Here is a 14,550-nt window from a genome sequence, read left to right as displayed (position 1 = left end):
AAAACTCGCCCGTGTGAAAAAGGCCTAAGGCTACTTACACACTGGCTTTTTGGCTTTCCGTTCGTGAGATCAGTTCAGGGCTCTCACAAGCGGTCCAAAACGGATCAGTTTTGCCCTTAATACATTCTGAATGGATAAGGATCCGCTCAGAATAAATCAGTTTGCCTCCATTCTGCTTTGGAGGAGGACACCAAAACGCTGCTTGCAGCGTTTTGATGTCCGTTTGACGAAACGTTTTCTATCTGGCACAATAGAAAACGGATCCGTCCCCCATTGACTTTCAATGGTGTTCAGGAGGGATCCGTTTTGGCTACGTTAAAAGATAATACAAACAGATCCGTTCTGAACGGATGCATGCGGTTGTATTATCTGAACGGATGCGTTTGTGCAGATCCATGACGGATCCGCACCAAACGCGAGTGTGAAAGTAGCCTAAGCATAGTTTTATATGAAGAAATGTGCGGTAACCTGAAAAAGACACCTAAAATAGCTATAGAATACCTATGCACGAGGAACCTGTGAGGAGAACAATATAGTGTGCAGTATATCATTGAACTGTTACTGAGATATCGAGGGAGGCACTATATGGCAGCATACAGGGTACCTATGGGCCCATAACATGCATGAGCCCTAAATCCTTGTAGTTTCAAACCTACCCTGTATTTAACGCAAAGATGAACAAAAAAAAAAATGCTGACTTTATTAGGCAGCTAGGCCGCTCCAGGGCATCTGCGGTCCAGATGAATATGGCTGGTGTGCCTATAATTATAGGTTCTTCCACCTTTTCAGACCAGTACGTGGAAATAAGGATAGATGTTCTGACAAATAAAACAGTTGGACAAAGTCCACAACCACAGTAAATCTACCATTTTGATAATTCTGCATCTTTCTTCTGAAATAATGACGAAGACCACGAAGAAGTGGCAGACTTCACTCACAAATATGTCACGTCCTGAAACTAACACTTTACAAGAGGTGAAGACAGTTACAAGTAATGCTTCCATCTCAACAACAGCAATTTGAGATTTTTCACTGGGGATCGTGAATATCAAGGTGAGATTTCATCACATGCTTTATTACAGAAGTGTCTGAATAATTCCGGAACACGGGAGCTCGGGGACGCCATGTGCCACTATGCAGGCTTTGCCATGTTCATGAGGATTCATTGTAATTATATATTTTGTAGTAGAATAGGAAGAATGGTCTTAGATAAGATTCTACTGGGCATGGTGTAGCTGCAGAGATGACTATAGTGAGCTACTAAACCACTGCACACAACAACCGTACAAATGACATAATATATCAATCTGTGCCATAGAATGCGGCAACATGGTGACCTATATTCATTCGCCCCAGTGTGCTTCCTTCATGAACTGCAAACAGACTAGCTAAAAGTATATATATGATCTGAAAGCCGAGCTATAGGGCAATGTGCATCCAGCATTTCTTGCAATGTACTGGCAATTTCCAGACTTCAACACATAAGGACTATACAATACGGTCAAATTATAAATCTCCCCATAGACGCTATGCATATTTATTCACACAATGTTAGCCAAAGAGTGTCCTATACTGTAAAAAAAACAATCAGAAGGTATACAGTATAAAAAAAAGTATACTGCAGAGTGGACAATGCCATTATATGCCTATACAGTGGGATACCTTGCGGCCACCTGTCGGAGGAACACACTGGGAGCATTGGCCAGCATATATATCAGGTGAAAGGGGCCTAATATTCTTCGTCTAGTCCTGAATATATTATATAGTTTCACATACAACATTATTGTAAGAATATGTCCCCTTACATGACAACACTATTCTGCAGGGGTAGCTTTCCTCTGGTCTGTGTTGTCCCCTGTGTGCAATGCTAGTAAAGACAAGAGCATGTCATGATGTAGTCACACAATCCAAACACTCATCTCATAATAGACATGATGCATTATTGCCTTTATAGTGCACCCACCTATCCTTATCTTATTTCTACCTAGGAACCTAGCTCCATTCATCAAAGGTCCTAGAGTTGTCATTGTCCCTCATCACCACCTCCAGGACTTTGCTATGCTACGTCCTATGGAGGGCTTTGCTTCTGTCCATCACAGTATCACCAACTCTTGAAGAACACCTATATGACTATCCTACAAGCTCTCCACACCAACAACCTCTCACCCTGAACACACATAGCACTTATTCAAGCCTTATGATCATAACATCTCCTCTTGTATCACCGTCACATTTCTTGTAGACCTGGGGTCATCAGGGCATGTTCCTATATCCTCTAGGTATATTTCAGTGCTGCCAATTAACACAAATCACAAATAAAAAAAATAAAAAATCTCTCACGTAGTACAGCTATCACAAAGAATCAAATTCCATTTTAAGACGCAGCGTGTCTGGATCTCACTCGGGATCTCTACCATCACTTCCTATTTTTCCTCATTCTTGATAATTGTGCATGACTCAAGTTTACTTCCACTTCACCCGCTATAGATCGTGCACTCGCTGAGCCATGTGATGGAAGATGACACCTACGCCCTGTTGTGTGTGACAATGCTCCCATACTGTGCTAACAGTGCCCTGTTTTTTTAAGGCAAATGGCTAACAAGGTTCAGCTTTGAAGCGTCACAAGCCATCTGCCCCATCCACGGAGGCAGAAGGGGCAGCCATGCTAAATATAAGCAAACCGAGTCCACAAGCTTTGCTCACAGGATACAGGAGAGGAACAAAGCCATGGATGCTCCACATTTGTTAAACTACAAAGCTGTGCTTGTGTAACCTCCCAGAAGCATCAAACACCCCTGATGCAACTCATTGTCACACTGCAGGAAAGGTTATGAACAAGTGAATACACACTTGCTAACTTAAAGACAAAATGGAAAAGAAGTGATCAAAATTCTGATTTAATGCCAGGCTTGGATGTGCTCCCATCACTCACTAGTAGATTGTCATGTCTGGCAAGAGCTGGGCATCCTGGCTTCCATCCACACACTTGGGCTATATTAAAAATGGAACAAAAATATGACCGCTAATCCTAAATGTATGTTTCTTATTGTGTCCCACCATTTCAGGCCAATATATTTTGGAGAAACACGAAGCCTATGTATTGGAAATCAGAGATACATTGTGTTCCTGCTTCAGTGAGTCATTCAGTCTATCACGTTCAGCGTTTCTTTACACTACACAATACCAGAGCTCTCCAGCTAGTTGTCCATGGGTCAGATGAAGCCTCCAGGCTTCATATTAATAGATTCTACTGTTCATTTCCCAACCCCTCCACAGTCACCAATGTATCTGACAGAAGAGGAAGATAAAAAGTGCAATCACCCATAGTTTAGAAGTCTTACAGCACCATGACATCCCACACCTACAGCCATCTACATGTCCAAGCATGCCACACACCAATGCAGAAGTCACCTTTTACTCACCCTTGAGGTGCCTCTACAAACACAAACCGGCGCGGGGCATCACATACACTGACATTAGAAGTCATGGCCATCAGAGATTTCAGTCTCGTCATTTCAAGAGAAGGAGGCAAAGCAAACAAACATGAAGAAAACGGTTTTGTAATAATGAATGTGAAAGATTGTTCCCTCGTTCCTTGGCAGGAACATCCAAGAACAGAGACCACTGCTGCATCAAGACTATGAAATTCTATAGAAGTGGCAACATTTCTTTCGAGAATAAAAATGACAAATGTTCCAGCCTTGAGCTCCAGAAGCTTTCCAAGTACCTGGTGAAAATGTCTTTTGTACAGAGCAACTTGCACAGCACTACTAAATGAATTACAGTTCATCCACTATCTACTTTATATGCCAGTTAGGCCCCATGCACACAACCGTATCCGTTTTGTGATCCGCACATCAGCAAAATACAAATGCGGTTCATGTTGCATCCACAGTTTTTACAGACAGTCCACATTTTACGGACAAGTATAGGACATGATCTGTTTACAGAAAAGACATATGGACACGGAAAGCACATGGATGATCAGCAGGATGGATAAAAATCAATGATTTTTAAAAAAATATATATATGATTTTTTTTAATTTAAAATCGTATTTTTTTATTTAAATCAGATTTTTTTTTTATATAAAATGCTTTTTGAGGAAAATATATTACCATCTAAGGGTTATTCCATCATGAAATGAAGATTAGTTTTTTAATTATGTAGAATAAGGCTGTATATGTTTAATTTTTTTGGTAAATAAATTCCATTAATCCATTCACAATGTCATGCTCTTCCAGAGGTTTTTGTAAGATTATTGGGAAGTTTCTCTGCCTACAAGATATTATCACAGATGCTTGGTTTACTTTTGCAGTTCTCAAAACTGAATTTGACTCAGCAGAGATCACATGCCTCTTCTTCACAGCAAAAATGTTATAACATGAACAGAGATGAGAAAAAGACCTTAATCCTAACTTCTACAAACCTATGAATACAGAATCAACCCCTTCAGTGCTAAGTTTAAAGAAGTTCAGTGAATAGAATAGAAACAATATTTTTCTGATTGTTTGGAGTGGAATAGATCTGCACAAGAAGATGTTTAAGCAAATAACATATGCTGTAATGTTATTGTTTCAGTTGAATAAATCTATTTAAATTGTTATTATTAAGGTAATTATTATTTTTCTCCTTCCTAAGTAACAACAGAAAAGTTGTCCAAATATGAATGATTAACCTATTAAACTGGGGATAAAAAAACTAATATGAAAAGTTGCTATTCTAAAAATCTTCATCTACTTGCATATTATTAGTTATACCAGCAAGAATTAGTCTTTATGTAGAAAACTATGATTTAAATCAAGCCTTAATGACTAGTGATTTAAATCGTGATTTAAATCAGTTTGATTTAAATCCAATCCACCCTGATGATCAGTAATATATCTAGTCTGCAAAAAAGATACAACATGACCACAAAATGCGGACCACGGATCAATTGAAAACAATGGGTCCACAAATAAAATGTGGACAGCAGATGGACCGTGTCCGAATTTTGTGATTCTGCAAGGCATGTCCCTATAGTTTGATTGCACAGTGTGAGGATGTGCAGGGACACAACCCTACTAGCAAAACCCCTTTGTCACTTTATTCAAATCTGTAGGAGGAGGAGTAAAAGAACAGAATAATAAAAAAAAGCTCCACAATTATTACATTATGGGGAACACAAGTCTGTTCTAAACCAGACATGTCAGACAAGCTGACAGCTCCAGCCAATAAAATGTTATTTGCCATTTCCCCAACTTCTAACGTTCCCAGAAGGGTTCTCCGAATCCCCAGCATTTACTGAGAAGGGCCATTTTATTACTGGCTGGTAAATACTAGTCATTTGTCTGACAGCCTGTAGTCTCTTAATAGCTGCGGCCCCAGCAGGAAGTCTTCTTACAAGTCCAAATGTTACTTTTCTTTTAATGATAGCAAAACACAGGGAATGCCAGAGGTGTCAGTCATAGTCAAAAGGAGAGAGGAGAAGAAGATCAATGGGTCACACCACTTCAAAAAGAGGTCTACAGATGGTGGACCAAGCACCTGTCAATAAGATAGCAATACATTCCCTTTATTAAAGGGGACCTGCTACACTGCACTCAGCAAATTATAAAGCAGGAGGAGTCGGGCAGATAATTCAGTTGAAAACGATGCACCAAAACTTGTGTTTGATTCATATTACAGGGACTGGTCACTAACATTCAGAAATGTGCTATGATCTGCTTACCAATATACTGTTATATGGCCTCTTGTGTAGTACAGCGGCTTCCCCATGGAAGCTGATGGAGGGGTAGATGACCAGACCTGACCATCAACAACCTCCACTGAATAAAACTGCACACAGCATGCACAGTATTATTCAACTGAGGGCACTAATGGCCACGTCTAGTCACATGGTCCTCCATCAGCGGCCATGTCTGAACCAGAGCACTGTGTAAACAGGGGATCCAACTGTACCAGAGGGTGGCGCTGCCAAGTGGTGGACAACCGCACTGATGGGTTTACAATAGTATATTCATTAGCTGATTATAGTGCGGTTTCCAGCACATTTTTAAGTTAGGTTAAAATGGCCCCTTTAAATCCTCTTTTATGCTTAGGAGTCTAGTGACTACACAAGGACTGACAGCCATTTCTGTCACACCGAGAGGCTCTGCTCTCTCTGCAACTGCTGCACCCTCTCCACATTAACAGGGCCAGGCAGTGAAAACGCCATCATATCTTGTCCTGTAAATCAAAAATGAGAGGTTGCAGAGAGAGCAGAGCCTCTAGGTGTAATGGCAACGCCCCCGTTGCTCCTAGAGGCTCATTTGCGTATATTAAAACTTCATTTTTCTCAGCAATGCGGGCATATATGAACATGGGGCCAACACAGATGCCTTCATCTGTCAAGTGCACATGTAACAGATCATCAGCCAGTGTCATAGGTACAAATCTGCGAACAGGTGCCCTCTAAGAATCTGCATTGTAGTACTGATGCTAGGTGTTGTCTTCATTAGCATATAATATACCGGTACTACATATTAAGTAGAACTATTATAAAAGTAAATGTTATATATCATTTATAAAATATATATGATCATATCATAGTATTAAAGAACAACAAAAACCAGCGATCCAGTGTAGGATTCCCATCATGCGGTAAGAAGAGCCGGCATATAACTCTCTCTGGAGTGGGACGGCTGGCACTACTTATCAGCACTTGTACTAAATGAGAGATGTGCCAGCCATTGGCAACAGCATATGTCACTAAGCAATGGCCCAAACATATCCAGGCCACAGCCGCAGGGACACAGAAGAGTTTCAAGAATTTCCTTATGAATAATTCCCACGAGGACAATAGAAGCCGAATACATACACCAGCTTTACCACAAATGACTGCTCAGATGAATCATGTCCTATCTTGAGTAGATAAAGAACCACTGACTGAAAAATCCAAAGTGGCTCCTCTAATTCTTAGAACAGATCAGTCTCAGCTCCCCATACACATTAGATTAGTATCAACACAATCTAGGAGGTCACCTAAACCCACACAGAACCCGCTGAGATCCTGTTGTGAATGGGGTATTTTACAACTTGCTAAAATGCTCAGGAAAATTTCCATTGGGAATAATTTTAATCCACAGCATATCATCATTGTCACAGATTCCGCACAGAAAGGCTGTGGATTAGCTCCACCACTGAATTACAATGGGGCAAATTGACATGTGGATCCAGTATCCTGGATTTTCTAAAGAGAAGCCGTATTTCAGAAGGAATGCTTCTTGGTGCCATATGGAGCTTCTGTGGTCCTGCCTCGTACAGAAGGTCAAACAACTACAATAACAGACACGTGTGTTACCAAATAATATAGAGAAATGTTTTTCAGGTGGCTTTATGATATTCCAACAGAGAACTAAGGGGCAGATTCACCAACCAAAATTCTGTCTCTAATTAAGCCAGAATTTTGGCACACATGCCTTGTGGCACATTTATTGAGTGGTTTAGACACTTTTTGGACTTTACTCAACAAGAGTCATGGCTAAGAAGGAAAAGTTACGTGGTTTAAAATTTGGGCGCAAACTAAGTCTACTTTTACACTGGCGTTTTGGCTTTCCGTTTGCGAGATCCGTTCAGCGCTCTCACAAGCGGTCCAAAACGGATCAGTTTTGCCTTCGTTCCCTCTCTATTCCGCTCAGGAGGCGGACACCAAATCGATGTCTGCAGCGTTATGCTGTCTGACGAAACTAAGCCAAACAGATCCGTCCTGACGCACAATGCAAGTCAATGGGGACGGATCAGTTTTCACTGACACAATATGGCACAATAGAAAACGGATCCGTCCTCCATTGACTTTCGCTGGAGTTCATGACGGATCCGTCTTGGCTATGTTGAAGATATTACAAACAGATCCGTTCTGAACGGATGCATGCGGTTGTATTATCTGAACGGATGCGTTTCTGCAAATCCATGACGGATCCGCACCAAACGAGAGTGTGATGGTAGCCTAAGCCAACCAATGGGTGGTGTAAAGTGTCTGAAATGCAACAAAATTATCATACACCAATAAACTTGGTGCATCTTCAGATAGCCTTTCTAACGCTACATATATATGCATTGTGAAATCGCATAGCAAAATAATGCCGCAAAGCACCAGATCCCCATCCACTACAACGGGATCCAGTGAGTATCTGCCCGGCATTATACCAGAAAGTTGCCAGATCCCATTGTAGCCAATGGGGATCCAGTGATTCATGCCATTATTCGACTATGTTGGATATGGTGAGCTCCAGCAGGTTGTAGATGTGAACACAGCCCAGGTTTAGGGTCCATTCACACGTCCGTTGTTTCTTTCCTGATCTGTTCCGTTTTTTGCGGAACAGATCTGGACCCATTCATTTTCAATGGGTCCTGAAAAAAAAAATCAGACATTGAGCTGTCCGTTTTTTTTTCAGGACCCATTGAAAATGAATGGGTCCAGATCTGTTCCGCAAAAAACGGAACAGATCAGGAAAGGAACAACGGACGTGTGAATGGACCCTTACACTGTCTAAATAAGACAGGATTAATACACTTGCCCCAGTAAGATGATCTTGAATTTTAAAAGACAAGAACTGGCTCTCTACCTCAGTACATTTTCAATGACCTTACATTAGATGACTCCTTGTAACTAAATTGCTCATTCACACGACCACGTTTGGCCCGCAAATATGGTCTGTGTGTCAGCCACATCTCCCAGACCGACCGAGAGTGTTAGCTGAAGAACCCTCTCCACTTTGATTGACATGGGCAGGCAGTGAAAACGTAATCATGCCTGCCTGGCCCTGTCAAAGTGCTGAGGGTGTGGTAGTTGCAGAGAGAGCAGAGCCTCTAGGCGTAATGAAAACGCCCCCGATTCTCCTAAAGGCTCATTTGCATATATTAAAACGTCATTATTCTCAGTAATATGGGCACATATGAACATGGGACCAACACAGATGTCTTCTGCTGCCAAGTGCACATGTAACAGGTCAGCCAGTGTCATAGGTTCCAATCAGCATCACTTCAATGGGACTGAGCCGCACTCAGGGCAGTGATAATATTCGTGACGTTACTTGGCCTGCAGATACTGCGAGAAGTCCGCAGCACTACTGCCAGCGCCTCTGCCTTCTGGGTGTCAGACTCCCGCTGATCAGAACCCCTTGAATTGTATAGATTACAGTACAAGCATGCTCCGTGAACCAAACCTTAAAAAAATTATGACACTGTTTTTGTTCTTACACTGTCATTCATGGAAAAACCCCATACACTTTGACCACACATAAACCATGAAGCAATAGCCAGACTATGACAAATTACTAAAAAGACATCAATGCAACAATATTTAATGAATATACAGAACAGTATGCAAAACAGTTTTCAGTAATTAGTAGTGGGGCTCTAGCCAGCCAAATGAGTCATTAAACTCAATGGAGTGAGGTATAAACATATGAGCGGCGTCTTCCAGCTAACCATCCCACACCGCTAATTAAGGTGGCCATAGCCGTGACAAAAATGATTCACGATCCAACAGAAACGATAACCGGTGTCGGCCAGTGGAAGTTCCCTCAGATGTTAATGTTTAACAGTTATCAGAAAATCCATGTGCAGCTATGAAGAATATCTACAGCAGACATGGGAAACCAGATCAGCACCAGTAGTGAGAGATGCTGGAACCCCGTTTGGATTTAAGGGCTAACCTTCCTTCGGAGGCCAGCACAATACATATAGCCAAGAGTGGCAGAAGCTCCACAGCATTTACAGTAGAAGTGGACGAGATGTCCACAAATCTAATCCACATCCTGTAAATATTTTCCACAAGAAACTCCAGACATAAAGTAACACGTGGTGCTAATTTAAAGGGGTATTCCAGTTTATTAAAACTGACTACCTATCTTCAGGATTGTTCAACAATTACAATTGCAGATCAGCTGTTTAAAGGAGTTGCGGCGCTCGTCCAAGCTCTGTGTCCTCTTCAATGTTGACCTGTACACTGTCTACATTGTACAGTGAACATAGTTACCATGTACCACCACTCCAATGTGGACGGCAAATAGACACTGAAGAGGATGGAGCGCCTCAAGAGCCTCTTCAAGCAGCTGATTGAGAGTCAGACCCCCACCAATCCGAAAGTGATGACCTATCTGGAGTACAGCTCTTCAATACCACAAAACCGAAACACCCCTTTAAATCCGTAGCATGTCAATTGCGGTTGTGGATATACATTTCCCCCAAGGGTATCCTTAAAGGGGTATTCCCATCACAGACAATGGGGGCATATCGCTAGGATATGCCCCCATTGTCTAATAGGTGCAGGTCCCACCTCTGGGACCCGCACCTACAATGAGAACGGAGCGGGGAAATAAACAGAGGGCGCACTGCGCATGCGCAGCGGCCCTCCATTCATTTATATGGGGCCACCGAAATTTTCCGTCTGGCCCACAGAAATGAATGTGAGCAGGGGCCGGGCGTGCGCGGTGCACTCCCATTCACTTCTATGGGAGCAGCGCTTGGTGGTGGACGGACCCCAGCCACAGCTCTCCACTCTCCGTTCTCCTTGTAGGTGCGGCTCCCAGAGGTAGGACCCGCACCTATCAGACAATGGGGGCATATCCTAGCGATATGCCCCCATTGTCTGTGATGGGAATACCCCTTTAACAAGATGCGCACCACTTGGTGCCCATTTTGCTACTGAGGAACATTGCTATATGCGCTGCGGACACCCCCATGTAGCTGTACCATACAGAGTGCACCATATTGTGTGTGTGTGAATACACTGCATAGACTGACAATAAATGGGATAGATAAAGCCATGGTTATAGGCGGTCATGTGACTTGTATGCAAATTTATGTCACCTCAGTTTATTTTAAGAAAATTGCTTTATGGCAGCCCCATGGGCCATAGGCACAATGGTCCAGAGAGGACCCTATTGACATTCATGGGAGAGTGTTCTAGGCATGCTCTGTGACCTGCGCAGGGGTCAGGAGGGAGTAGATAAGCTGTGATATGGTGGATCATGTCTTATCTGTCCTTTTAATCCTTCCTGTAGTGATATCACCTCTGTATATAGATAAGCAGGTAACTGCAGTCAAGTGATCTGTGCAGACCAAGAAGTGGAGCCTATTATTAGATTTACTGGCCAGTGCGAAAACTGCAGGATTTTATGTTTTTTGTTAAAATATATTGACATGGAAAAAAAAAAATAACCATCATTCTTTAAAAATATGTCAAACATAAAAACTTGATTTAAACAATAAGTTATTCACATTCCCTTTAAATGGGAGAGATCAGTTCTACTAAGTTTAAATGGGGTGGCCAACTTTCCATACAAAACTCTGAGGTCATGGAGTGAAGAGGAACGAGGGGCTTGGAAACCCCGACCCAGTGAAGCAGGCAAGAAAAGTGATCTGTACAGACCAAGAAGTGGCGCCTATTATTAGATTTACTGGCCAGTGCGAAAACTGCAGGATTTTATGGTTTTTGTTAAAATATATTGACAAGGAAAATGAAAAATAACCATGAAACATAAAAACTTGATTTAAACAATAAGTTATTCACATTCCCTTTAAATGGGAGAGATCAGTTCTACTAAGTTTAAATGGTTGGCCAACTTTCCATACAAAACTCTGAGGTCATGGAGTGAAGAGGAACGAGGGGCTTGGAAACCCCGACCCAGTGATCAGTGGGGGACCCAGTGACTGCACATGTATCACCCATCCTGTGAACAGGAGATAAATGATGATTGTTGGACAACCCGTTTGTATTTCTATAGACTGCAGCCATGATGTGATCAGGAAACTTCTCCAGACTGCATTTGTGATGTGACACAATGTCCTCCAGCGGCCGCAGTCAGTGGATTTCTATGGACTGCAATCGTGGAGCAATGGAACGCGCTATTAGGGACTGCAACCATAGACTGACTCAATGGACTCCTATGGAGTGCAACCATACAACTCCTAAGGACTGCATCTGTGGAGCAACTAGAGCGATTCCTAGAGGACTGCAGCCTAAGGGCTCATGCACATGACCGTATGGCTTTTTCAGTGTTTTGCGGTCCGTTTTTTACGGATCCGTTGTTCTATTTTTTGTTTCCGTTGTGTTTCAATTTCCTTTCCGTATGCCACATACAGTATACAGTAATTACATAGAAAAAAATTGGGCTGGCATAACATTTTCAATAGATGGTTCAGCAAAAACGGAACAGATACGGAAGACATACGGATGCATTTCCGTATGTGTTCCGTTTTTTTGCAAACCCATTGACTTGAATGGAGCCAAGCACCATGATTTGCAGACAAGAATAGGACATGTTCTATCTTTTCACAGTACAGAAATACGGAAATACTGAAATGGCATGCACACGGAGACACTTCAGTTTTTTTTGCTGAACCATTGAAATGAATGGTTCAGTATAAATACCGCATACTGAACTCAAAAAACGGCCAGTATACTGAACGCAAAACACTGTCGTGTGCATGAGCCCTAAGGCTCAATTCACACGTCCGCAACGTGTTTTGCGGATACACGGAGCCGCGGATCCGCAAAACACGGAAAGCGGCAATGTGCGTTCCGCATTTTGCGGACCGCACATTGCCAGCACTAATAGAATATGCCTATTCTTGTGCGCAATTGCGGATAAGAATAGGACATGTTCTATTTTTTTGCAGAACGGAAGTGCGGACCCGGAAGTGTGGATCCGCAATTCCGTGTCTGGGCAGCACATCATGCTGCCCCATAGGAATGAATGGGTTCGCAATTCCATTCCGCAAAATGCAGAACGAAATTGGGGACGTGTGAATGGAGCCTTAGTGCAACCCCTACATATGGCAGCCACAGAGCAACTCAATGAATTCTCATAGCCTGCAGCCGTCATGATGCAGGAGGTCTCTGTAGCTCATGCCATGACGCTCTAATTTGAACTCTAGACCACCCAGATGCCCCCAAGTTCTTATCTGAGAGCCTTCAACCCTTCAGGCCACAGACATTAGCAGTTATCAGCCACATTAATGTGCAAGATTTCCCCATCAGATCCTCATTTGTAAGGTGGCACTTCCGATCAGACAGGGTGGCACATCTTCCTAAGCTAAGAACTGTGTATGATCATTGTGCAAGCACCATCTGGACAGAATCCACCAGTGCCAGCCTGGCATGCACCCTCTGCCATACCCACACTGGCACCCAACCCTCTGACAACTTTACCTTTCACTTGGCTCTCATATTCTGCAACGATTTCTTTGTCTTTCTTGAACCTGTTTGGGGTAGACATCTTCTCGCCCTTCCTTGGGGTCTTGGACGTATTCTGATTCTTCTAGGTCTTTGTTCAATGCCAATCGTGTAAGTTGCCCACTAGTTATCCGGAGATGGAGCTCACTCTGTTGAAGTTTCCTGGAAGACGACTCTTGAGGTCAACAAAAATGCCATCTTAGAAGCCCAGGAGAATGGAGGAACTCTGGAGGTCTGGTGCCAACCAAGATAAGAAGTAGGGGTAGGTAGAGGAGGACAATAGAGAGGAAGAGGGGCACAGAGGAGAATACAGGGATGACAGAGCACTGGTTCAATCAATGAGGGAAAGCAGCTGCCTCCACCCGAACACTAGAGGGCGCCCGGTCTTCTCAGGGCACGGATACTGGAGGCGGGTAACACGTCAGGAGTAGTAGTACACAGCAGATACGTAGGGAGGGAAGGTCACTTCTAGGAGCAGCAGAGAATAATAGGGAGCTCAGTGTGCAGTGAAATGATGAATGGCTACAGCAGCCAGTAGCATGGTCTAACCCGGCGGCGGCACAGACCGCTCCACAACACAAAGACTCGGAGAGAGCCCGGCAATTCCAGGCAGAGGAGAAGAAGGAGTGACCGGGACACCGTCACACTCCGGGCGCCGCACCTGTCTCTAACAGGGGGCGCAACTGCAGTGTTACCCCCTTTCCTTCCTGGTAACCCCTCAGCGGACGTAGTACAGCACTGCGCCGCCAGACCCTGCGAGACTCGGCTGGGAGGCAGAGGGAGGAGCCACAGCCTCCCAATCCCCGCCTTCCTCACGCCGGCACTGCCCGGGTCTAGCAGCCGCTAACTGACAGCTAGTTCCACCAATCAGAGACAAGGATGCGAGGTCCCACTGGTGTGTGGGCCAATGAGAGGCGTGGACGGGAGTCTCCCAGCGGTTAGTGACAAGTGGAGGGCCCTGCAGCTGGCACACAGAGGTGATAGTGCAGAGTGCTGCTGCTCGCTGGGGCTCCGTACTCCAGTCACTATGTCCAGTCACTCCAGGCCAAGGGCTGACATTACAAGTCAGGGGCGGACTGGGAACTTAAAGTGGCCCTGGAAAAAATACTAAAAGTGGCCCAGTTTTGTTGTCAGGTCCAAATTGGTGGAAGCAGGGCCAGCTATACCATATTGTGGCACATTATTCCACCCCAACAGAGCCAAATATCACCGTCCATCACCAAATACTTCCTCAAAAACTTCCACTGCCCGGCCGCGAGGAGGGCCCAGGCGGCCCCCTGGGCATCGGCCCACCGGTAAATTTCCCGGTAAGGTCTATGGCCAATCCAATGCGCCCCTGTTACAAGTACTT

General features: G+C 43.8%; 1 protein-coding gene across 5 annotated transcripts in view; it reads right to left on the bottom strand.

Moving 5' to 3' along the window:
* Window positions 1-13,965, bottom strand: part of SRGAP1 (SLIT-ROBO Rho GTPase activating protein 1) — a 195,477-nt gene extending 181,512 nt beyond the window's left edge. For all 5 annotated transcript variants that reach the window (XR_005774486.1, XM_040409092.1, XM_040409098.1 and 2 more), the window contains exon 1: window positions 13,176-13,965. Coding sequence is in view for 4 of the 5 variants with exons in the window: in XM_040409092.1 (XP_040265026.1) it covers window positions 13,176-13,242 (67 nt within the window). In the remaining variant the exon portion in view is untranslated. The remainder of the gene's footprint in view (window positions 1-13,175) is intronic.
* Between the last annotated feature and the right edge of the window lie 585 nt (window positions 13,966-14,550).

The sequence above is a fragment of the Bufo bufo genome, chromosome 1 (genome assembly GCF_905171765.1).
Source record: "Bufo bufo chromosome 1, aBufBuf1.1, whole genome shotgun sequence".
NCBI classification, from domain to species: domain Eukaryota; kingdom Metazoa; phylum Chordata; class Amphibia; order Anura; family Bufonidae; genus Bufo; species Bufo bufo.
Note: the sequence above shows the minus strand (reverse complement) of the source record. Positions and strands in the feature narration are given on the sequence as shown.